Genomic DNA, 23,513 nt, shown 5'->3' with positions numbered 1-23,513 from the left:
TATTGCCCCAGTTTTCTTCTGTATATGACCGAAGTTAGGTACATGGCATACCTGTCGAATACTCCCAGTATTTTTTTATTATAATCTTACTGAGAGAGAACAGAAGTGCTTTTTGGTCTTTATTTTCTTTTTAAGGCTTCTAAGCTCACTAATATCATAGTGCTTCTCTGAGCATTTTAAAGTATTGTTACTGTGCTCATGAAGTCCTGATTACTGTCTTTCACATTGTCACTTATTAAAACAACTTTAGATGTAGCTGTGACTTCGTTAAAAGAATAAACAGTAAAATTAGCCAAAATAGTTTTTGCTCGTGTGACACAGGATGTGCATCAGGCAAAGGTTCCCGTATGTGTCTCAAAGGAACATTTCTCAAAAGTCACGCTTCTGGCCCCCATCATTTGCTGTGTTGCCCAACAGCGTTATCCCCAATCCACAGGGGACGAGCTGACTAAGCGCGGCCCCGTGGTCATTGAAGTACAAAGCTTGCAGGCTGCTTGTTGTGCACATGGGATGCGAGGGAGCGTTCTGGCTACTGGATGTGTGAAGGTATGGGGGGAGCAAAGAGGGGGAGAGGGTTTTTTGTTTGTTTGTTATTAACTGCAAGTGTAAACCTTTATGTAGCTTCCTTTGTGGACTCAAGTCCTCCTTCAGCCTTCATCCTTGGTAGATGAAATGGCTGTAAGTCTTCAGGTTGTTTCACGGAGGTGATATTTTTTTTTTGTCTCCTGCAGCAGATGCCTTCAAAGCTGTTCATATCCCTCTTCAGGTGGCACACAATGAGCAAACAGGGCTGTGGAGATGGACCTGGTGGGACTAGCTGGGAGGAGGATGTTGGTCCCAATGAGGAGAGCCACTCCAGGCTTAGTGCTGGGGAAAGTAGTGTTTGTTTGAGAGTCTTGTCTCTACAAATGTGATTTGGCTTGTTCCAAACTGGTTGCCCTTGCAAACAAAATAGCTCTAAGTGTTTGCATTATATCCTGCCATATACCAGCCATTAACTTTGCACAGGATCCTTGGACACCTGTATCCATCAAATCCTTGAATAAATTTCATATTAAAATCATCCAAGATCCTTGAGAGAAAACGAATGTTTAGACTCTGCACTTCATCATTCTCTATTGCTTTAGAAACAGAAGTGAGGAGTTTGCGAGCTCCTTAATTTCATTCCCAGCTTGAGCTAACATAAAGTGCAAGTTGCACAGCATTAGAAGACAGAGACTAGGATGCAAAGCCGCCCAAATTATGCTGTACACTTCTGAATCATGAATAATTCTGCAAACTCTATTGTACAAGAGAAACACATGTTCCAGTTTTGGCATTTTGAATTAGACGCAGAAACAGCGTATGGCTGAGACAAGGAAAAGAGGAAGAAGAACGTGACTCGTGGTGCATGAAAAATACATGTTTTGCTGCACTATTTCACAGCTCAGAAGCAACAATTTAAAAGGAGAAGCAGCACATCTTTAGAAAAATCCACTGGCCAACCTGCTTCCTCTGTCGTGAGCTGACAGGTGGAGATGGCCAGAGCTTCCCTGCCACGGCAGCCCCGCAGTCGCTCTGGAGGCAGCGACCGAGCTCGGTGAGTCCTGCTGCACCGGGTTGCAAGACGGCCCCGTCTTGGTGGTGCCGGCCGTGGGGCCATCGCTGTGGCCGGGAGATCCCACGCGGGAAGCGCCCAGGTTCGTTCTCGCGCGGGTGCCGGGCGCGCTGCCCTGTCGACGCGGGTGAGCGTTGCGGGGCACGAGCTCGTTTTCACAACTCTTCCTGCGGCGGCACCCGGCTCGACTGCTCTACCCTGTCGCCAGCTTTGAGGTGTCCGTGGCTTTTTCTGGGGAGAACAGGCGTGCGCCTCCCCTCCATGGCTTCGTGCTGGTGTTTTGAGGGAAGAAGGCTCCGCACGACACCAGTAACGTGCATCCCGGTGCTCTGTGCACACGGCTAGCCGTGGCCTGGCACGTTTTGTTTAATTACCAGATCTACAATTACGTGCCCGTCATCAGGCTCGTAGTTGCGCGTGAGTACTCTTTACGGAGTTGCCTGCGTATTTAAAGGTTACGCTGCTATGTTTCTTTTTGGTGTCTAGTAGATGGTGCCTTTCTTCATCCAGCTGTTGTCAGTTAAATGAATCCAATGTATCTGTTGTGGGGGTTGGTTTTCTGAAGCCAAATAAATGAGACTGGACCTGGTTTTAAAAATCTACAATATTTGCTTTTCCTGTAGAAAAGGATTGGTGTACAGAGCTCCGCTGCTGACTTGTCCTGGATTAAGGAATTAACTCTTCATATGCATGGAAAATATTGCATTTTTTGATCTGATATTTTTGTGGTTTTCAACCACTGTTGCAGTAGAATTTATACAGGCATTTGGTATTTCAAAACTATACACAATGGGACATTTATTCAGTTTTTATTATTACTGGCTACTGTGAGGAGATGATTGTACTTTCTATGAAAAAACATCATATTTCATCGTCTTCATGCACAATTTACCAATTGGAATTTTGTAATTACCATTCTAGCAAAGCTTTCAGTTGATAACTCCAGAACTTGAAACATCTATCTTCTCTTTAACAGTTAGAAAATTAATGTTTGTTTAATGGCTTATAGTAACCAGTATCGGCTCTTTTTCTGTGGTGTAACAAGTGAAGTACAAACATACAGATAGTTTCCTGCTTGGTATGCGCATGGTACTTCATGAAGGTGATGGGCTGGTGATGTGCGCTTTTATGTTCCAGTTTAAGCTTGTAGTAAATTTAAGACAGAGTGCTTGAACTTTTTAAAGCAGATTGTTAGTTGCCTAATATCCTCATTTTTTTAAAGCTGATACTATTTGAGCATTTAGGGATTTTGTGGTATCTGTTGGTGTTTCTCAGTATATCTTCGTTATAAATTTAGGTTGTCTTGGGTTGAATTTATGGCATGCCAGAAGTGGTTAATTTGTTTACTGTTTCTACTTGTTGTTCTACAATGTTCCAAGTGTGAAGCTTTATGGTCAATGCCTATTGCTATATTTATATGCTTTAAAAATCAGTGGCAAAAAAGGTAAATATATTTTAAAATCTTCATTACCCCTTACTATTTACAACTGCAGTAAACACTGTAAACTTAGCATTAAGCCAAATTTAGAAGGTTTTTTTTTTCCTCTTTTCCTCATACCAGTACATACCTACTAGATACTTTTTCTAAGATCATCTGTATTTAAGAGCACAATAGAAAAAGTAGCTCTGTAGAATTGCAGGAGAGACAAATATCTTTAACTTTTTGTAGTCACGCTTTTTTCCTTATGTGTTTTGTATTTTAACTGCAACTGTGTTTACCCAGCTGTATGCGTTCATGCACATATCTGCTCTTTCAGTATGTGAACTGTATAATAAATGTATGATAGTATTTTGTATCCATATGCTTGCATACAGATTTATATTAACAAATCATATTTTGCTTTATGACCCAGTTTCTGTTTTGTAGTGCTGCATAACTTTATAGTTGGCTCAGGCTGAGAATGGAACTAAGGAGCTTGCAAACTTCCTGGTTGTGTTTCTAAAGCAGTAGAGAATGAAGAAGTACAGAGTCTAAACATTCACTTTCTGAAGGATCTTGGATGATTTTAAAGTGAAATTTATTCAAGGATTTGATGGATGTAGGCTTATGCCAAGCTGGTTACTGATATACCAGATTGTATTTGTAGAGACAAGATTTCTAGTAAATGTGTTTTTTTCCTAGCTCTGAGTGGACTGGCTTTAGGTAGTTCCCTTCTCTTCCCTGCTGACCTCTTCTGAGGCAAACATCCTCTTCTCCACTGGACCTGTCACATCTGTCTCTTTAGCCAGGTGTCTCTTTGGAGCTGTGTGTTTGCTCCTCAAGTACCACTATAAGAAAGTGGGCCATTTTTGAAGGCATCTCCAGCAGAGGAATGAGAACCCTCCAGAGCCTAAAAAAGACCCCCCAAAACATGACCTCCAAGAAAGACTTGAGGTTAAGTCTTTTCACTGTATTCAGATGAGATAAAAGTCTTCAAGTGCATACAACATTTTCATGTCTATTGTAGATAAATGAAATGGTAAAAAGTTTAAATAGTAAGAATGAAATCCCCTGTGAAATGGGGAAGCTGTCTTTGGTGAGGACAGTCTGTCTAGAAGTCAGTTATTCATACTTGGAAAATCTCGTGGTAGAGATTCAAACATTTGCTTGGAATTACTGACGTGTAGCAGATTGCACCTTTTGCTATGTTAAATGACTTATTAGTTTTTTTATAGCTCTGGGGGTGGTGATTCATACAGTTGCCTGTTTAGTTGACTGGTTGTAGAATTTGGGACACAAACATCCAAAATCAAGCCTGACTTTTGTTAACGCTGTAATTCATCAGAGCAACCGCTGTTCTGAAGCCAGATAGTTGTGGGCTTTCATGGGACACATTATAGATCTGATCTTCCAACTTTAATCTTACGGTGGCATGAACACTGGTGCTTGGAGTGACTGGACTTCAGCAGATATAGAAGGTCACTAAAAGCACTTTTACTTCAGGTTTGTGCTATTTGCATGCAGCTTGGAGTGTGTCTTTACTGATAGCATCCTCTTTGAAGGAGTGGAAGAAACACTGGCGATGCCTCAATGTTAGGGGTAGAGAGCACGTGGATGGCCTCAAAGTACCAGGTTTTTGTTTCACTAGGAAAGCGCACATGAAACCTACTGGTGGATGGGGCTACTGTACTTTTATTCCTAAATTTGTTGTTTTAGGTGTTCCTATCTAGTATTTAGTCATGGTATAGAAAATAAGAGGATAAAGCATCCTCCGTCTTAAAAGTCTGTTTTTGAACTGTTAGGTCATGTTGTAAAACTTTCCCTGATGGACTTGCTGTCAGCTCTTGAGAAGAGTTCTTGGTTCTGTGCTTTCTGCTTTGGTTGGGAAGTATTTTCATTCTGAATATTTTTAAGAAGTCGATTTAAGCTGTCTTTATGGAATAACTTAAGCCCATGACAAGATGGTGAATTGAGTAAACAATACTCCATATGCCCTACCAGACTTTAAGATGCCATCTTTTAAATGAACCAATCATTACTTTGGGGAGATTATACATGTGGTTAATCACATGAGTGATGTGAACATTATTCATCTCGCACTACACTACACAATATTCTCTGCACTGCACGTGTCCCACAAGCTCTTTTTCACTCCTGGAACAGCTTTCTACTTACACCAGATTGCTTTCTGTGTTCCGAGTCCCACTACCCTTTGGGGAGGATGGGGATGGGGAAAAATTATATATAGTGTGTTTGTGTGTATATGTATATATACCCACACAAATATGTGTGAAAGAAAGGTATTTAAACTTTAAAAATGTAGCAGTCAGCAGCATGTATTCATGCACTAGCAGCTTGAATCCTCTTTTGTAGTAGTAATGAAGACCTGTGTAGGATAGGAGATTGGCTTATGTTTGTGAACAAATCTTTTAACAAACCCAGCCTCAGGATTATTTAAGACTTGTGTAAGTTAACTGCCTGAAACAGGTTTGCATGCTTTTGCAAGAGGTTTCCAGTAGAACTTACTAATGTGATTAAGATGAGAACTATATTTGTACTCATTAAATATTCCTATCTTCATTCTCATACAGTACAACTTGAGGTGAGCATACTGGTATCTTCATGTTTCTCTTTGAAAATCCAGCTGAGAGTATCAGTACCTGTACCTCAACAAAAAGTAGATTAGAGGAAGTAATAGTGTTCGTTTGTTAGGTTTTTTTAAATATCAAGGGCTGATTATTTGCGTAACATAGTTACAGATGTAGTCAAAGTAATGATAAATCCAACTTCCTTTTTCCAGTATTCAGAGATCTCTTGAGTTACTGTTTCTTGATTTTTGTGCCTACAAGTATAAAAATACCACCAATTCTGAAGTTTTCCATGGTAGTTTTGAAGCAGCTAATACAGTGAGGAGCATAGTCACTCACCAGCATCAGTGTTCAGACTTGAGTTCTTGTCAATGGCAACATTTTCTTCTCTAGCCAGATATTGAAAAAATTGGCTTATTGAGCCAGGCTTTGCCTTTTTTTTTTTTTTTTTTTTTTTTTTTTTTTTTTTTTTTTTTAAAGTAAAAGGCAGGGGGGAGAATGAGTAATTTCTTATTTAATTTGGAAAGTCTGTTGCTACCTTTGCTCAGTATTGCTTATTAGATTCCTGGAAGTACTATCCCCCGTTCTTCCTGTAAATGTATTGAGGAAAAAGCCTGTGCCCTGAAGTTTTAGGCAAGACCAGCAGAAGGGGTGGGGTGGGGAACATTGCAGTTAGTACAGTGGTGAGATCAGTGGGATATTTATCAGAGTGGAGCAGTCTCACATGAATGAGCAGAAGGCTGGACTTCCACCCCCACTTAGAAAAAAGTTGCCATCTTTTTTTTGTTGTTTGTTGTTGTTATCTCAAGTGATTTTTATTCTGAAAGGGAGCAAGAAAAAATTGAAAGCAAAATTTTTCTTTGAGCACACAGAAAGGAGTATATAAGGAACATTATTATTTTTATATTTTGGAAAGTTCTACCTCAGTACATTCCAACAGATGACAATTAGATATCAAAGACTGGATATCCAAATGGCTCCTGACAGGAGGGTACAAACTCCTTTTTAAAAGCTATGGTGATGCATGATGTGTACTTCAGAAGCTATTCTGTGATAGCCATTACTAATTCAAGCAAGGAGAAGTCCCATATTGGTTGACAAGACGATGAAGCTGCTCTGTCTCCCTGTTGCCATCTCTTCATGTTTTCAGAGCATCAGCCTTGGAGGGATACCTTTACTAGGAGTAAAGAGGATGCACTCTACGTGTGTTCTAGTATGCCTGGGTGAAGGATCTCCCTTAATTACACTTTTGTTTCTGAACCTTGCAGATCCTGGGTTAGAGAGTGGCAGTGAAAATCTCTTCCTCCTGCCCTTTCTTCCAGGGTAAGCTAATATGGTTATTGAAATATATATATATAACTATCTGGATCTTTCTTGTGAAAGCTCACCGTTTCAGATAATGTTACGGGAAGTAGTCATACTGCATGCCGGCGGAGAGTAACAGCAGATAACTTGGAACCCGCAGCTATGATGAGCTTTTTGGAGTGTCTGTTTACAAATCATGTTGGCCTGGCATGGCCTGCCCTGGCAGAGGAGCTGCGTGCGCTAAAATTAAAGAGGAGGCTGGAAAGGGAGACATTCCTCATGTTCTGGTCTGGTCTCATTGGTTTGACAGCATGTACCACTACTGTGCTGCTGGCATAGCAGCCAGTGCAGCTACAGTAGCACATTGTGTGCTTGTTGGGTAAGAGCTCAACAATAAGGGACTGGAAAAGACCGCTTTCCATAGAGAGGTTTTTAGAAGACTGAATATTACCAAAATAATTACACCAAACTCTATAATCTGAAAAGCAACTGAAGAGATTCGCCCTTGATCTGCAGCCAGACCTCGCAGAGGTATTGCTTTCCACAGGCTGCCACAGCACACTGTGCCATGTTACTCCATCCCATAAATTTTTTCTCTGCCTTAGCTGAGCTTACTATTTATGATCACTTGAAAGTTAATCATGTTCTCCGTTAAGGAGAGGGAAAAGTAATTTTACCATTGCTATGTCAAAGAATGGCCAACTGCTTCCATGATTTTTTTTTTTTTTTTTTTTTTTTTTTTTTTTTTTTTTGCATTACAGTGTATTTAGACTTTACTAAAAAGTCTTTGGGTTTCTAACACAGCTTCTGGGCCTGGCAGTGGCTGCTGTAGTATTGTCACCCCTGCCACCAACCGAAGGCAGGAGTACAGACTATTGCCCATACGTCCTGTGATGTCCTGGAGAGCACAATATGGCAGCCTGTTCATCTTAAACTTCTCAAATCCATTTACTGCCAAAGATGCTGATAAAATGAAACTCATGTGGGGGAAGATCTTTCTCTCTAAAGTGACAAAGCATCCAAATGGGTATGCTCTTGGTTTCTCATCTTGACTTTCAGTTAGGAGCATTAAGCTTGTCGAGTTATGCCATTTTTAGTGCTTCAAGGAGCTGTACTGGCGCAAGTGCCTGTTCTTCATGTTCAGTGTCCGTATTTTATTTAGAGCTGCTGACAAATTGTAGTTACTTATTGTGAAGCTTGCTTCTAATTTCATGGGGCAAGAGGGTGGTTTGGGTCTTTTAGTTTGTTTTCATATCATTTTAAATATTTCTGGTATACTCTGGGGTGCTGATCTATACATGTGTTTTGTCCATTCTTTGGAAATTAAGAACTTGTCTTTATAGCAGAACATGTGCAACAGGACCGTTGTTATTCAGTTGACTCGGAGTGTCCTTAGTAGAGCTCCACTGTGCTTTGTTAGTGGGTCTCCTCTGCTATGCTGCTGATTTTTGCTCATTTTGAGTACCTGCGTGATAAAAATCTCATCAGTTTTTTGTGTCTTATGACTTACAGTTTTCAAGATTATTGTATGTGGTTGCTTCAGCATATTAAGCTGTTTCCATCTCTTTGAAATTGAGGATGGAGCGAGGTCCCAGTATGTGATCCTGTGCTGCTGCTTATAAGAGTATTAATTAATTTCTGCTACTTCTGCTAGTGCTTACCTCCCTTTCTCTCATTACGTTTCTCCTGCATTTCCTTACATCCAGAAACTGCTCTTGTGTATTCGTTGACTTGCTGCTGACATGGTAACCTCATCTCTGCATCTGATCCCTTCTCTGATTTGATTGTGACACTTCTGCTCTTTTTTTCAGATTTTTTTGAGGGCTTGCTTTCATGTTTCCCCTCATACTTTAGAAGTGTTCTTGGAAATTTACTTCCATGTTAGCTGGTTACTTCCCTGATGCCTTTTCCTACACAGTGGAAATGCAGTTCTCAGATCTTTCCTTAAACTCTCACCTAACTCTTCATTCCTGCTCCCACAAATCCAAATAGTGGTTGGGCCACTGATGCGTTGGTCACAGACTCCCAGCTCACTGCTGTAATGTCCCTGGCTGTCCAGCTGTTCTGCCCTTTCTCCTGGACTTGGGCTGATTATTTCTCATTTCTACTGCTAGACAATAAGGTAGGCCTGATCCAGACTTCAGAAGTGGGCTGGGGTGGCTGAGGACATCCTTAAATTTGAACAAGATGATCAGGTGGATGTTTCTGTGGTGGTGGTGTGTGTGCTTCCCCCCAAATGCTTCCCAATTTAGTGTTTCATCTACTGTCTGCTCTAGCTCCCATCTCCAAGATCTCGCAGAACCTTTGGTTGTTGCTGTCGTTATTCACAGCAGCTGTTCAGCGCAAGAGTTTAATGCACTGTTGATGATTTGCAATTGATTTTGCTCCTGCAATCCCCTACTAGCAGGCTCTGTGGCTTATTGCTGTGTTAAGCTCCCAATATCATATGTTTCTTTTTTATCCAGATGCTACGAGCAGGGATTTAAAAGCTGTGAGCTAAGACTTCAGCAGGTGAATAACCGAGACTGCTTAGTTCCTCTAACACTGCCTCTTCTTTCTTTGCATGTCAATAGTAAAATACTGAAGTATTCTCTTACTCTGTGCTTAAAAATCTGGTTCCTCTTTTGTTAGGTTGAATTTTTCACTATGAATCAGTGAAAAATCAGAATGGAGTATACATTCATATAGTCATACACTGATGATTTACACACCAACTTCCCTTATCTTAAACAGTGCTGACCTTTTAAATGTCAAAAATTGAATTTTAAGCTTTTAAAGGAGAGGGATTGTTTTGACAAGAGGTAGTTCATAATAAATGCGAAACTGGCAAATGGCATCCAACTTCTTGGTGCCCTTCAGTATTGTTCATCTTTACTCTTAATTTATTACTGCCATAGACATTTTTGATTTATGTTCAAGGAAATACTGCTGTAGAGAGCTAAAGTACTTTTAGTGGAGGATAGCTTGCACAGCTACTTCTAGAGCAGTTGTGAAACAGAGCTGGAGCCATTTATCTGAATACTTGCAGAGCCCATTTCAGAGCATAAGAAAGAATTTGGACGGAAATTGAGTGTCCAGCTGAAGTGTTCTGAAAATAACACTTATTTAAAGTGAAATAATATATCTTGTGTTACAAACCGCTCAGATGTTTGGATAGGAGTGTCTTTATCAAGGATGACTCACATCAAAATTGTGTGTGTGTGTGTATATATAAATATATATATATATATATAAATAAAATATATAAAAATGTATTTATATTTAACTACTAAAGTCAGACCTGTTGGACACTGTTTTGTTCTTTGTAAAACTGTTCTTAAACCCTAACTTCCTAGTTAGTACATGAGTTTGCCAGACTGCTGGAATTCTTCAAGTTGGACTTGGAAACCTTGTAGATCTGGGTATATGTTTCAATACAATTTCACAATAATCTAACTTTTGGTCTATTTTTCTCATAACTCTTGAGTTACTAAATTCCTTTTTGAGTTTTAAATATAAATATTTTTGCTTTTATTTTATGGACACTTGGGATGATTAGGTAGCTTCTTTCTAAAAATACGCTACATTATTTTGCAGAAACTAGATCTACCATTTAAGTATAAAAGAATTCATTTATCATTTGCTGAAGTTAACATTGGTGGAAGAAGGGACAGGCTGCTGCTTTTTTTGGTCATAGAAATTTTCTGTAGTTAATTCCTTGCTTCCTCTGTGCTGTAAGGCTCTTGCTTCCCCAGTTTGAAGGCTTTGACAGTGCATAGTTGTTGTTTGTGAAGCTCTCATCTCTACTTTAGTCCTTCAGAGCCTTTTAATGTAAACTTTTATTATAACCTGCTTCTGCAGCTCAAAATAAGTCAAATTCTTGAACGTGATGTTCTTGCTGTACAAAGACCTCTACTTCTTGCTGTAAAGTGCATGTAGCTCATATTTTTGCCTGGCCCCAGAGGTGAATGTGTTGAGTGCCACCCCAACCTCCTCCCCTTTCTGCAGTGCCTGGCCCCCTTGATGGAGACACCAGGCCAGGTGCTTCCCCTTCCTCCCTTCCCCCAAAACAGCTGTACCAGCAAGGAGGAGGCAGCTTAGGAATGGCTTATTTTCTCTAGCATTTTGGGTGAATTAGCGGCGCAAGTGTAGCTACTGGAGCTCAGGATTAGCTACCTGATCTACGCCATGTGTCAGGAGGCTGCTACTCATAGAATCATAGAATCAGTAAGGTTGGAAGGGACCTCTGGAGATCATCTAGTCCAACCCCTCTGCTCAAGCAGGGTCACCTAGAGCATGTTAGACAGGGTCGCATCCAGGCGGGCCTTGAAGATCTCCAGAGAAGGAGACTCCACAACCTCTCTGGGCAACCTGGTCCAGGGCTCCGTCACTCTCACGGGGAAGAAATTCCTCCTCATGGTCAGGCAGAACTGCCTGTGCTTCAATTTCTGCCCATTGCCCCTTGTCCTGTCACACGGGACAACTGAAAAAGAGTTTGTCCCCGTCCCCTTGGCACCCTCCCTTCAGGTACTTATACACCATGGTAAGATTCACCCCCTCAGTCTTCTCTTCCCCAGGCTAAACAGGCCCAGCTCTCGCAGCCGTTCCTCATAGGGCAGATGCTGCAGCCCTCTAATCATCCTCGTAGCCCTACGCTGGACTCTCTCCAGTAGCTCCATGTCTCTCTTGTAGTGGGGAGGCCAGAACTGGACACAGTAGTCGAGATGAGGCCTCCCCAGGGCTGAGTAGAGGGACAGGATCACCTCCCTCGACCTGCTGGCAACACTCTTCCCAATGCATCCCAGGAGACCATTGGCCTTGCCCACAAGGGCACATTGGTCGCTCATGGTCAACCTGTCATCCACCAGCACTCCCAGGTCTTTCTCTGCAGAGCTGTTTTCCAGCAGGTCAGCCCCCAGCTTGTACTGGTGCCTACGGTTATTTCTCCCTAGGCGCAGGACCCTGCACTTGCCCTTGTTGAACCTCAGGAGGTTCCTCTCTGCCCAACTCCCCAGCCTGTCCAGGTCTCTCTGAATGGCAGCACAGCCCTCAGCTGTATCAGCCACTCCTCCCAGCTTGGTATCATCAGCAAACTTGCAGAGGAGGCACTCTGTCCCTTCATCCAGGTCATTGATGAATACTGCTGATCTGTATTGAGTATAGGTGAGGGACCTGTGCTGGTAAGGTAGTTAACCCCATGAGGTAGGTAATAGCACCTTTCAGGCACTGACAGTGATTTAAAAAGAGAGAGGGAGAGAGAGAGAGAGAGAGGAGCAGAGACTGAATCTCATAAATGCAGCTCAAGGAAAAATGCTTCAGTTTTTTTATAATTTTTCCAGGTTTTAAGGGGAGCTAAGATATTCCTGAAGCAGTTGTTGAAGACTTATCTTTTTCCTGAAAGCTTGTCATCTGGAGTCTTAAACACAATGGAGAAAATGTATCTTGGATGTGATCTCCATCTGAGTTCTTATATGCTTTATTTTTATCAGAGCTAATCGATGAACTAAATCCATTTTACAGGATTTTCCTCTATGATTCCCTCTATTGTTTTTAGATAGCTATAAGCCAATTTTAGAGGAAATGCTTAATGTTAGAATATGGAACAAACTTCCCAGGAAATATTTCCCTAGTAGCAGTCGCAGAACAGACTCTGTTTCTATAATGCACCAATACAACTGTACTGCAAGAAATGTTTTTCGTATGTGTGGCCTCTTCGTGAAAGTATTCCTGTGTCCATGAATTCTCTCTATAAGGAACTTGTAATTGTTGATTTGGTTCCAAAAGATCATTGAATATTTGATTTTTTTATTCTGACAGTTTTGTTATAGTTGCATGCTGTCAACTGTACAGGAAGCAATGTTTTTGTTAAAATTAAACTATTATTATGTTAGAATTAGAAAGATCAGACTAGTGTCAGTCCTGTAGAGCAGAAGTGGCATTAATGTGTTTGAAAGCTACGTTCTGTTAATGTTAAAATTGCCTTTTTCTAACATTCAGGAAAGAGTAAAGCGCATGAGAAATGTAATTCTCTCTAATATTTCTTCCAATTAAAAAGAACACGTTCTCCATGATAATATGGAATAGAGAAAACTTGGAGGATTTTCTTCTTTAAAATTGGGAGTGAAAGGTTGATGGGAAGAAGGGAAAATGTAACTATCTCCTTTGTGGCTTTTTGGCATTGAGGAGGATGGTGAAGCTCATGCAATGGAGTGTTTTTCTGCCAGAGACCAATGCTGGATGCCTTCAAAGTAAGGTGCTAAAATGTCAATAAAGCAGCAATTGCATTGTGCAGTTGAATTGCCCTCTAAATATAGTGCTGTGAACAAAGCAGAAAATTCACACTTTATCTCTGTATATTTTCCAAGCCTCTTATTTTTTCTGGCTCCCATGCATCTGTGCAGTCTATCGTTTGACCAACGTTGGGCAATGGGTGCTCACAGGACAGTAATCCTTTTACAGTGTGTTTAATGGCAGAATACAAATGAGGTGGTAGAAGCAGTGGAAAGTGTTTCCTCTTACGCCGGCCTCTGTGCGAGATGAGGCAGAGGAACGTGAACTAGTATTGCTGCCGCTTCCCACTGCATTTCACAACACCCATCTGCTGTCCCATCATGTGATCCTTGCCTGGTGCAGAGCCACAGAAATGTCCTGCAACCCTGCTGCCATGGGCAGGAAGAAACTGGCCCCAGGCAGTGCCATGGACTGCCTGGGAAGACCCTGGGAAGAGCAATTACCTCCATAAAACAGCATTCACTGCCCTTAAGGATCTATCTACGTGACAGTGCTTTTTAATTTTCTGAATTCCTGTTGCATATCAGTATGTGTGTTGAATCATGAGTGTTTGTATTGGTGCTAACCTGATTTATAAACTCTGATATCATCTGGGACTTTGTGACTCAAAGAAGTTGTACCTATAATCTGAAGAGAAGGGAGATTAATAAAGTATTATAGCAGATATTGTGCAGTTGTTTAATTGCATTCAGGTAATACTGGATAAATACTTATTTTTGTTTTCAAACTTGTTTTCATTTAGTTTAGATGAAGGGTGAATAGAAGCTGCCAATTTGGCCATCACTGCGTGATTCATTATTTCATAACACCTGTATCGTATTGCCTCTCACTCCTTTCCAAACTGAATTATTCTGCTCTTTAATCTCTTTACGAAGAAGGCCACCCATGCATCTAATAACTTTGGCTGCCTTTCTCTAAACATTTATTGTGTAGTTTTTTTAACCTCTGAGGCCATTTAATGCCATTTGTCGGCCTAATACTGTGATCATTTTTTTGTGCTGTCCTGTACCTCCTTTGTGTCACACACACACACACACACACACACACACACACACAAACACACACACACACACAGATCTTTCCACCCTATCACACATTCAAGAGACTATTTCCAACTTAGAGTGTAATGTGAGAACATGAGCGCACACAAGAACTTTGAGCATGCTGAATTCAGTACTTGGGCTAATTTTCCTTTCTGGTGTCACAGCCCAAACGTGTTTTACCCTGCAATTTCTTCTGTTTTCAGAGCTAGAATACTATCTTGGTGATTTTTTTCCTTCATAGGAATTTATGTTTAAAAAAAGAATGGAGGGGGAGTTTTGATGCTGAGCTTCATCTGTAATGATTTTATCCTGTTGCTTACATTTCCTGGATTCTTCTTAAATTTTTGTTTGGAGGATAACTTTCTTCCATCTGTGACTTATGCTAATCATGCTTTGTGTGATTTTTTGACTTAGCAGATTTAAGGCAGGTCCTTTTACATACTGTTCTTGAAAACCAGTGTCTTTTTAAGCATTTGGTCCTCTAGCTCTTTTATCTTTTGATTCAAAATATGTTTTATGTATAGATTAAAAAATGTGTATTTCTCTATGTTGAAAAATGGTCCAGCTGTCTTATCTGGAATTAGTTATAAACACTTGTAGAACTGGTTACAGTATATAGTTATGGTTGCCTGCGATGCCCTACTTTAGACTTATTTTCATTTCCTTGTACTTTTTGCTTAACACTGACGTTGAAAGATTGAAATCGTGCATGTTGTCTCTCTTTCTGTCTTTTTTTAAATCAAGCCTTTGAGATGTTCAGCGATGAGAGAAGCTAAAAAGTGACTTAGCTGTAAGGAGGGATGCTGATTTGGGGCAGGGGATGGCTCTGCTGTCGAATGATTAATCTAGTGTGTGCGGTGAAGGGAGATTGGCTGTAAGAGTAGTGCCCCCAGTTACTGCAAAATTAAAGTATGTGGTGAGTAAGTCAAGGCTTTCAGGAAGACAAAGTCTTTGGTTAGGAGAACCGAATGCTGCTGTGGAAAACTGAATTCCACCCCTACTTGCCTTAGCTCTTTGGTGCTGGGCAAACTATGTAAGCAGAAGTTACCATTAGTGCTGATGGTGCGTCTTGCACTCGGTTTGTCTCACGTGACAAGCCTCAGGTCTCTCTCGCAGAAGTGCAGCGTCCTCCGTGCTGCAGATGAGATTGGTTTTGAAGCTGTGCTTTGAACGTATAGAAATGCTGAGCACTCTGGAAATCAAGCGCTCAGTGTCCAAATTGGTCACTCAATTAGTAGTTCCTTTTGACAATTTTGGTTTTGTTTTTTGTGGTTCAGTTTTACATTCTTAAAATCCTGGTAATGCCACCTAAACAGAATGATATTATAGGGTAAATTTATTAATAGTTTGAACATTTGGATGTAACTGTAAGTTCCCAGGCAAAGAATTCACTCCAGGGTTTGTATGGGATGTGGTAAATAAGCCAGAGTTATTGTTTTCAGGCGCTGCCTTTCTGGTGTGTGCAAACAATGACTTCAGCAGCTTCCAGACTTATTTTTCTGATTCTTCCAGACTACGGTCATGGTTCCATGAGACAGTAACTGGGCACTGGAGGGCCTGTTAGATGAAAAACACCATCACCACATGTTGCAATGCGAGCTGTTGCAAACTGAGTTTGCCCATTCAGATGCCTTCATGAAGTTTTGAAGGAATGACTTTGTCCCAGCACACCCTATGCTGGTTTGGTTACTCTCTGTCCGTACCTCCTGAATTGTATAAGAGATCCACGTGGTCTGACCTTCTCTTAAAATGGGTTACGATTCTGTGTTTGTGCTCTGGCTAATTGTACATGATCTGAGATCAGGCTTGTAGGGCTAGGAGGTGCATGGGCTTAGGTCACCCTTCTGTGACTGCTTCAGTACTGCTGCTAGAGCATCCTCCAATTATACCTTTCAAAACTGATTGTTTCCTCAGGGATTCAGTGGGGGCTTCTTCGTACTTATTTTTGCCTGTAAAGTCATACTGGTCAGACCCCCTAGCAGAGCTGCAGTTTTTCCCCAGTAAAGAGTGTTTAAGCCAAAATGAAGCCGCTTTGCTAAAGGGCCTTTTTGCCATCATAAGTTGTCTGCAGCTGGTGGTTTGGCTGGGAGGGCAATGGTTGTTCTGCTGGGGACTTCTCATGCCAGGGCAAGTGGGCATTGTGTCACTTGTGTTGTATTAAGATAATTAAGTAAAAACTGTGTTCTTTACAGACTTAGGTGTACTAAGAATGCTTTGGAGGCAGAGATGGCATTAGTGGATCAACCAGGCTTGATATCTGGAATGGTATCAGCGTTGCTTTTTTCCTCTCTCCTTTTCCTTACCATTTCCTGGCCCTTTTTTTTTTTTTTAACCTTACCTCTTTTCTTTGGAAACAGAGCCACTTGCACTAATGTCTTTCCTTTCCTTGTGTTATTTTTTGACATTTTTTCTCTTTGTGGTTAAATCACCTGGAACACTCAAAGTTTTCACAGCCAAAAATGTTCCCGTGCTGTTTCACTAAATGACTCTAATCCTCCCTCTCTGTCTCTCTAGTTGTGGTTTCAGTTGTATTTAATTTTAACTGCTGATCAGCACCCTAGGAGTTGGGAAAGAAAAGTTGACCTAATGTATTTGCTTTATGTGAGTGGAGGAGAAAACTTCAGATTCTACAGTAACACTGCGAAGTCCCATTTTTTAAGTGTGTTGGGGGGAGAAATGCAATATGGATAGTCTGACGCACCTAGTGTTTTGAGACTGTTTTGTTTGTCATGAGGGGTATAGCTGAAGTCCTACCGTACACATACGAAGAGCTGTGTGAAATGCCCCCGATGCTCTGCAAGTGCACCAAACAGCTATGCTGGTTTGTTCAAACTTGGAAACCTGCATGAGAACTGGAATATTTTAATGTGTGTTTGGAGTTCTCAGCTCTACTAAGGGTAACACTTTCTTGTTAGGCAGCCTTTATAAAGCAGCCTCGATTTGTGGGGCTTGGTATAGGGTAATGCTGTTTATAATGAAGTCAGAATTGGCTTTTAGAGCCTGATGAATGAAAGTCCACAGTATAAGACTGCAGCTTTTTGTGAGAGGGACATCTGTGCTATAACAAGAGCAGGAGACCCAATTTAGACAACTGCTAGAACGAGAGCTCAAGAAAAGGAAACACTTTTTTTCTAGCTTAGATTAAATATTTATACAAATAAACTTTTCTTTTCAGCTGCTCATCAGAATTGCTGCTGCACCACCAACTTGGCTTTGAGTTTTGCTCTGATTGCCCAATAAGGCCGTACACGGAGAGTGTTACGGAAGAGCAGCTTAAACAAAACATGTTTGTTTCGCAGCAGAACTAGAGGCTTTGGGCTAGAGAGAAAAAATTGGAGCTAGAGAGAAAAGACAGAGCAAAGAGATATGAGAAAATGGGAATATGTGAATAGAAATTGGCTGCTGCAGCAAATACATGTGAAGCAAGAAGCACGTGTGTCAAAGTGAATTATAACACAGGATGCGATTTTGAATTTGGTCGCAATGGCTTTTCCCAGCTGGATTGGCTGGTTCAGTCAGAAGTGTTCTCCCTCTGCAAAGCTTGCCTCTTACCCTAAAATACATGCATGCAAACACATACCCCAACCACTGCTGATACTTTTTGTTAGCACACTTTGAATACAATCTGGTTAAAAGGTTGCCTCGGTGGTGCTGATCACACCTAGGCGCCTTGCTGCTTGAGGCTGACGGCAGCGAAAGGTGCAAGGACGGGGCGGTGCCGTGCAGAGCCGGGGGATCCCTGCGGGTTTCTGCTGAAGAAAGCTCCAATCCTTTGAGGAAACTTACTTAATCAAACTGATTTTTGATAACCCCCTTAAGAAAGTAGGACGTCGAGACGCTTGGATTAAAACCCAGCTGCAGACAGTCTCTGGCTGAGACAGCTCGGAGAAGGATTAAAGAGCAGAGTAAGTGGCGAACCTCTGCTAAAGGGGAGCGAGGTGCCGAACGCCCGGGGCTGGGCTGTAATGCGGTGTTAACCACAAAAGTGCCTTTCGCCTCTTAGAGACGCGATTCCAGCATGGTGAGGGGTTTTCAATAGCTGATTAGAAACATGCTGGAAGTAGTAGTTTTTCGAGTGAATGCAGTACCTTTACATGAATGCATAGATTCAGCGTTTCGGTGCTCCTTTTTTTTTTTTTTTTTTTTTTTTTTTTTTTTTTTTTTCCTGGATGAAGCTGGTGATTTTAATATGTGGGTCTTCATTTAAAAATGCACTTAGCACAGGACATCAATTTAATAGGGAAGTAGCTAACAAAATATTGGATAATTTTATTCTGCAAAGTCTTGTAGTACCTCAGGATCCAGCTTTGCTCTTCTCCTGCACAATAAGGATGAAAATGAAATCCTCTAATTTTGAAGCGGTGCAGCTTTGGGCTGAGGTGGGCATGAGCTGGTAGTTGGTCTGTGGAGTTCAAATGTAATGCAAGTTTGTCTTAAGTAACAAAATAAGTCAGCTCACGTTGTAGTTTGCTGTATAACACTGCCCTGGTGCTGACATCCTGTAAGAACAAAGAAATTGCTTTATCAGACTGAACTCTGTAGTGTCCTGTTTCAAGTAAACACCTTAAAATGGGTCTCTGAGCCAGCGACTTGTCTTGCTTTTTCATATTTTAAAACCCTGACCTCACCTGAGATTCTGTTCATCCACTGATACCAGTTATGGTGAAATTATCGTTTGAGCTGTCTGTAGTAGAAGGCTTTTCTCCGACGCTGTGCAGCGGCTGTCCCCACTTGTGCTGAAGTCCAAGACCTCAGAATTGCAAGACTGTGACTCCCACTTGTCTGCGTGAATGTTTCCATGGAAGATTTTTTTTATTTATTTTAATCTCCTGGAACATCCCTGCTTCAGTAATATTTGGTGAATTTCAGAGTAAAATTTTCCTTTAATAGCTTGAGATAGCAGAGTGGTGGCAAAAACCCTGGGTATTAGGGGTCTGAGAAGACTTATGCACTCAAACTAGACTAAGCTCCAGTTGCAGGAAGAGATGACAATTGTGGGCTTTTTTTCTTTTCTTTTTCTTTTTCTTTTTCTTTTTTTTTTTTTTTTTTTTTTTTTTTTTTGACAAATTGTTACTTAGAGAACTTATTCTGCCCCCTATGTAAGATGAGAGGTCAAATTCTGCATTTAGAAGTAGTGATACATTGCTCAAACATGCCAAGCAGTGTATTGCCTTTTAAATATCTGGATTTAAATGTTACCTTTGAAATGTCTGCATGTGATTTCAGTTTAAGAGGTGGTTAAAATTAATATTCAAAATTATATTGATGTAAGCTGTCATGAAGTTTGGCCATATAAACTTCAGTTTATCAAATATCTTTTATATTGTAGTAAAAGTGTACAGAACATCAATAACTTATCATTTTGATTTCTTAACTGCATGAGGAAATGGACTATACTTGTACCTTCAGTTTTTGAGGATTGGGATTTTGTGCACATTTAGTTGCTAGTTATAAGTGGAACCTTACTGAAATGATAAGCTGCACAAATGCAATATATGCCTATGCTTTTTTTTCTGCCTTACATCCTTGCTTCCTTATTTCCTTCCTTTTGCAAAAGTTTCCTCCCTTTCGTTATGATATTTAGCCTTAAGAGATAACTGAGTAGTAGTGCTGCTGGCACAAAACAGGTTCAAAGTTTACTTTCTCCCTTCTTGATGTGAACTGTAAACTTTTTCAGGACCGTTTTAATTCTTAAGGCAAAACATTAGGATACAGTGATCTGAACGGTATCTTCCTGTCCAGTGCTAGTTACACTGGTGTAATTGCTGTTCTCTTGCACATTGTTTCTTGGTAGGAAGAAAATAAAGTATATACTATTTGGATTTTAGAAGTAATATAGCAGTAGGTATTTGGTTTTATTGAGATATTCTGTCACTTCGATTTTCCTAAAAGTCTAATTGTTTCTTGCTCCTTCTCCTTCATCCCTCATTTGACTAGAAAAAGAATGAAATCTGCTAGATGGAGCTACTTTATTCAAATTTCATTTGCCTCTTGTCACATGTTTTTACCTCTTCCTCCCCAGCTTTCTGCTAAAGAGAAATTTAATTGCGGCTTTCAAATGATTGTCGGGAGACTGGTGCTAGAGGATGCTCTGGAACTGGGTCTTTGGGAAAAGGGGCAAAGCAAGCGCCGAGCAGCCCTGCCTGCATGGCGAGGCCAGTTAGCGTCTCTGAGTGCACAAGCCCACAGTTGTGAGAACATAATATATTTTTACATACAACCTTTGGGGGGGGGGAAATAAAAACATGATGGCAGAGTTATATATGTGCTCAGGTTACAAGGAGGGATATTATTCTGGATTTGCTTTTTAAAAAAATCTTCTTGACTCTGCCTAACCCCACTCTTACCGAGTACAGGTGATCTGGAGACTGATTTTCAGATTAGGACTTGTAGTGCAGTGTGATTTCTTGGTGTTCTGTTCTGTATTTTTACATTCATAATAAAGTTGCAAATGCAGATTATCTCGAATGAGACAGAAAACGAGCAATGCGTGGTTGCTGTTCCCAAAATAATTTGTAGCTCAACAGAGCAGTTCTCTCGAATGCTATACATTTTGATAAAATGATTACAAATTGTAGTGCAATTACAGGTCATGTGTGTTTTTGTTTTGTTAATACATTTTAAAAATGACATCTGCCATTTCTTTTCCCTCTCCATAGGTGCTGGATAGTTTGTTAGCTCAATATGGAACAGTGGAGAACTGTGAGCAAGGTACACGCTCTATTTTCAAATTGCTTTTAGATTTGTAGTGGGAAGCGAGTGCATGGTGAACTTAATTTTTTGTCATTGCTTTTTCCTCTCTAGTGAACACTGACACGGAGACTGCAGTTGTAAATGTAACATATGGCAATAAGGACCAGGCTAGACAGTAAGTATTTTACTTACTTGTTACTGTGCTCCAGTTTGTATGTTGAGAGTTCATGTTATCGTGCTGTTATCTTGGTGCAGATTTTATATAGAACTTTGTTTCTGATTAATCAATTAATAAAATGATACTGTAAGCAATAATATTTTAAGACAGTCTCTTCATCCTCACCCCCACTAAGTCGTATGTGCATTATTTTAGTTAATTTTTTGTTGCCATTTTTTTCCTCCAATATGTTAAAAATATTTTGAAAGCTGAAAATTTTTAGTAAAATTATTTGACTGAGGAGAGTTGAAACTTAGTGATTTGCCAGTGGCAAACAATAAGAGTTATCACTTACTGGGTGTTTAGCCATTTTTTTTAAAACCCTTTGTGATGCCCTTCTGCAGTGTTGGATGTTGCGCCTCTTCTGTTCAGTAGCTGCATTCTTCACCTAATTGTTGCTGCTCTTCTTTCTGAGATTTTCTTTAGTTTGATTATTGTTAGAAAACTAATGCTGCTTTCAAACAGAGGAAAAGGTGATAATCAGAATAATGAAAATAATTCATTCAGGCTTTTTGAACTTTAGGCTGCACATTTTATATTATTCATATTTTTGGTAATCAGTAACTTTTAATCTAACCATTATAATTAACTTTTATAAATAAGCTTGATAATTTAAAAATATAATATATTCAGCTTTCTTAATTAATGGCTGTTCCTTCTTTTCCTTTAAACATGCATATTATGTGTTACACTGCAGGTATAATTTTTCCTTTTATACCATGTACAGAATAAGGACTTGTATGTTGCTTGATTTTTATTTATTTATTTATTAATCTAGAGGCATAAAATATGTTTGTTTTTTCCCCCTCTTCTTAAGTGTGGCGGATTAAACAAAACCAAACCTAGGGAATAGCCTACACACTTTTTTTTTAATAAACTTTGAAGTTTCTGCCACCTTGTGGCTAACTAAAATCAGCAGTTAAAATGCAGTCTAAGCATATGGTATGCATTAATACAAAATTAGAAGTCAACAAATAATATTTGTACACGCAATTAAGTAATTATGACTTTTGCATAACTTGAATGCAACACATGACATGTGTTTAATCTTTCCAAGTGTTAGCTGGCTTGTTAGAATATTTGAAACAAATGTGATAGGAAACTTGTGTCCATTTGTGTGGTTTTCTTTTTAAAGAGGCGATGTGATGGAAGGAAGCAATGTTTTTCTTAAGTTTGCTAAGTTATTTTTTCAAAACTTGCATCTTTCAGCAAGCATTTCGTATTATTTTATTATTTTTAATTCTACTGCATATTTAGAAAGATGATGAATTTCTAGTTCCAAAGAAATGCATAGTGCTGTGTTATAAATTAACTTTACATTTGACGGTTCCCTCTTGGAAAATATAAAAAGGAATGGTCTATGCTTAATAGCATAGAAGAAAAGCATAATTCATATTTCTAATTCTTCATCTATGAGAAGAGTTTTTTGGATGCATGCACATGAAGTTGAAAGCAACAATGTACAATTTCTCTCCTCTCAAATTGGCTGTGCTCGTGATTACGTTTTAAGGTTATTCCTGACGAAATGCTGAGATAAGCCAAAACTATGAAGAAGCAACAAGAATAAAATCTTGTTTTGCATGAGGAGTTGCATAGAAATAACTGAAAGTATCTTGCATTTGAAGCAGGTGAGTTAGAGTCCAGTGTGAATGTTGGACCTGAAGCAACAGAGGTTGAACGATGGTAGAGTTTATTGGTTGCCTCAGGCAGATAGGGCAAGTGGAGGAGCCTAGATTTGCCTTGTGAATGCTTACATATGGACCCTTGTTTTTTTAAGGGGATGAGTATTATTTTCTAGATAGAAACTGCCAGCTCAGATTGGCTAAGGTCGTTAACCCTAGTAGCGTACAACTTTTGCAACTATTTAGAAACCCTGAACAGAAGTAGTGGCTAGATGGAGGTTTTTCTAGGAAATAGACTGTGAGGAATTGGAATGAAAAATAAATACAGGGTGTGTGTGTGGCTTTTCTGTAGTGACTATGGCAGTGTTTCAGCTGGTTGTTTTTTCTAGACATGACCCAGCTTTGCTTCTTGGAAAAGGCTGTGGTGGACAGTAGTGGTTATGGGGAGGGAGTGCTCTGAGAGTACTGATATTTGATAAAATTCAGTGTTAGTCTGTGCAGTGTAAACAGTAACAAGAACTGATTTTCCTGAAAGCTGTTTCAGCTGTTTAGGGTGTTTTGGGATCAGCAGCTGGTAACAAGTTTTGTAGTTTTGAAACTTAGTTTTTTAGGAGACGTGATGCTCTCGGCCATGACTTTTGGAGAAAACACTGCGACACTGTACATCTCCTATGGCCTGTGTACACTGGGTCCCTGGTGTAATTGGGTCTTTTATGTGTTTTTTGCAAAATACTAACTTCACCATTAGCAGTGTTGGC

At 40.1% G+C, this 23,513-nt stretch overlaps 1 protein-coding gene across 1 annotated transcript in view; it reads left to right on the top strand.

The window, feature by feature from the left end:
• The window catches only part of IGF2BP3 (insulin like growth factor 2 mRNA binding protein 3), a 116,309-nt gene that overhangs the window by 51,494 nt on the left and 41,302 nt on the right, over nucleotides 1–23,513 (top strand). Inside the window, exons 5-6 of the mRNA XM_062567807.1 lie at nucleotides 20,883–20,934; nucleotides 21,028–21,091. Coding sequence (XP_062423791.1) covers nucleotides 20,883–20,934; nucleotides 21,028–21,091 — 116 coding nt within the window. The remainder of the gene's footprint in view (nucleotides 1–20,882; nucleotides 20,935–21,027; nucleotides 21,092–23,513) is intronic.

Source organism: Rhea pennata, chromosome 2 (assembly GCF_028389875.1).
Source record: "Rhea pennata isolate bPtePen1 chromosome 2, bPtePen1.pri, whole genome shotgun sequence".
Taxonomy (NCBI): domain Eukaryota; kingdom Metazoa; phylum Chordata; class Aves; order Rheiformes; family Rheidae; genus Rhea; species Rhea pennata.
Note: the sequence above shows the minus strand (reverse complement) of the source record. Positions and strands in the feature narration are given on the sequence as shown.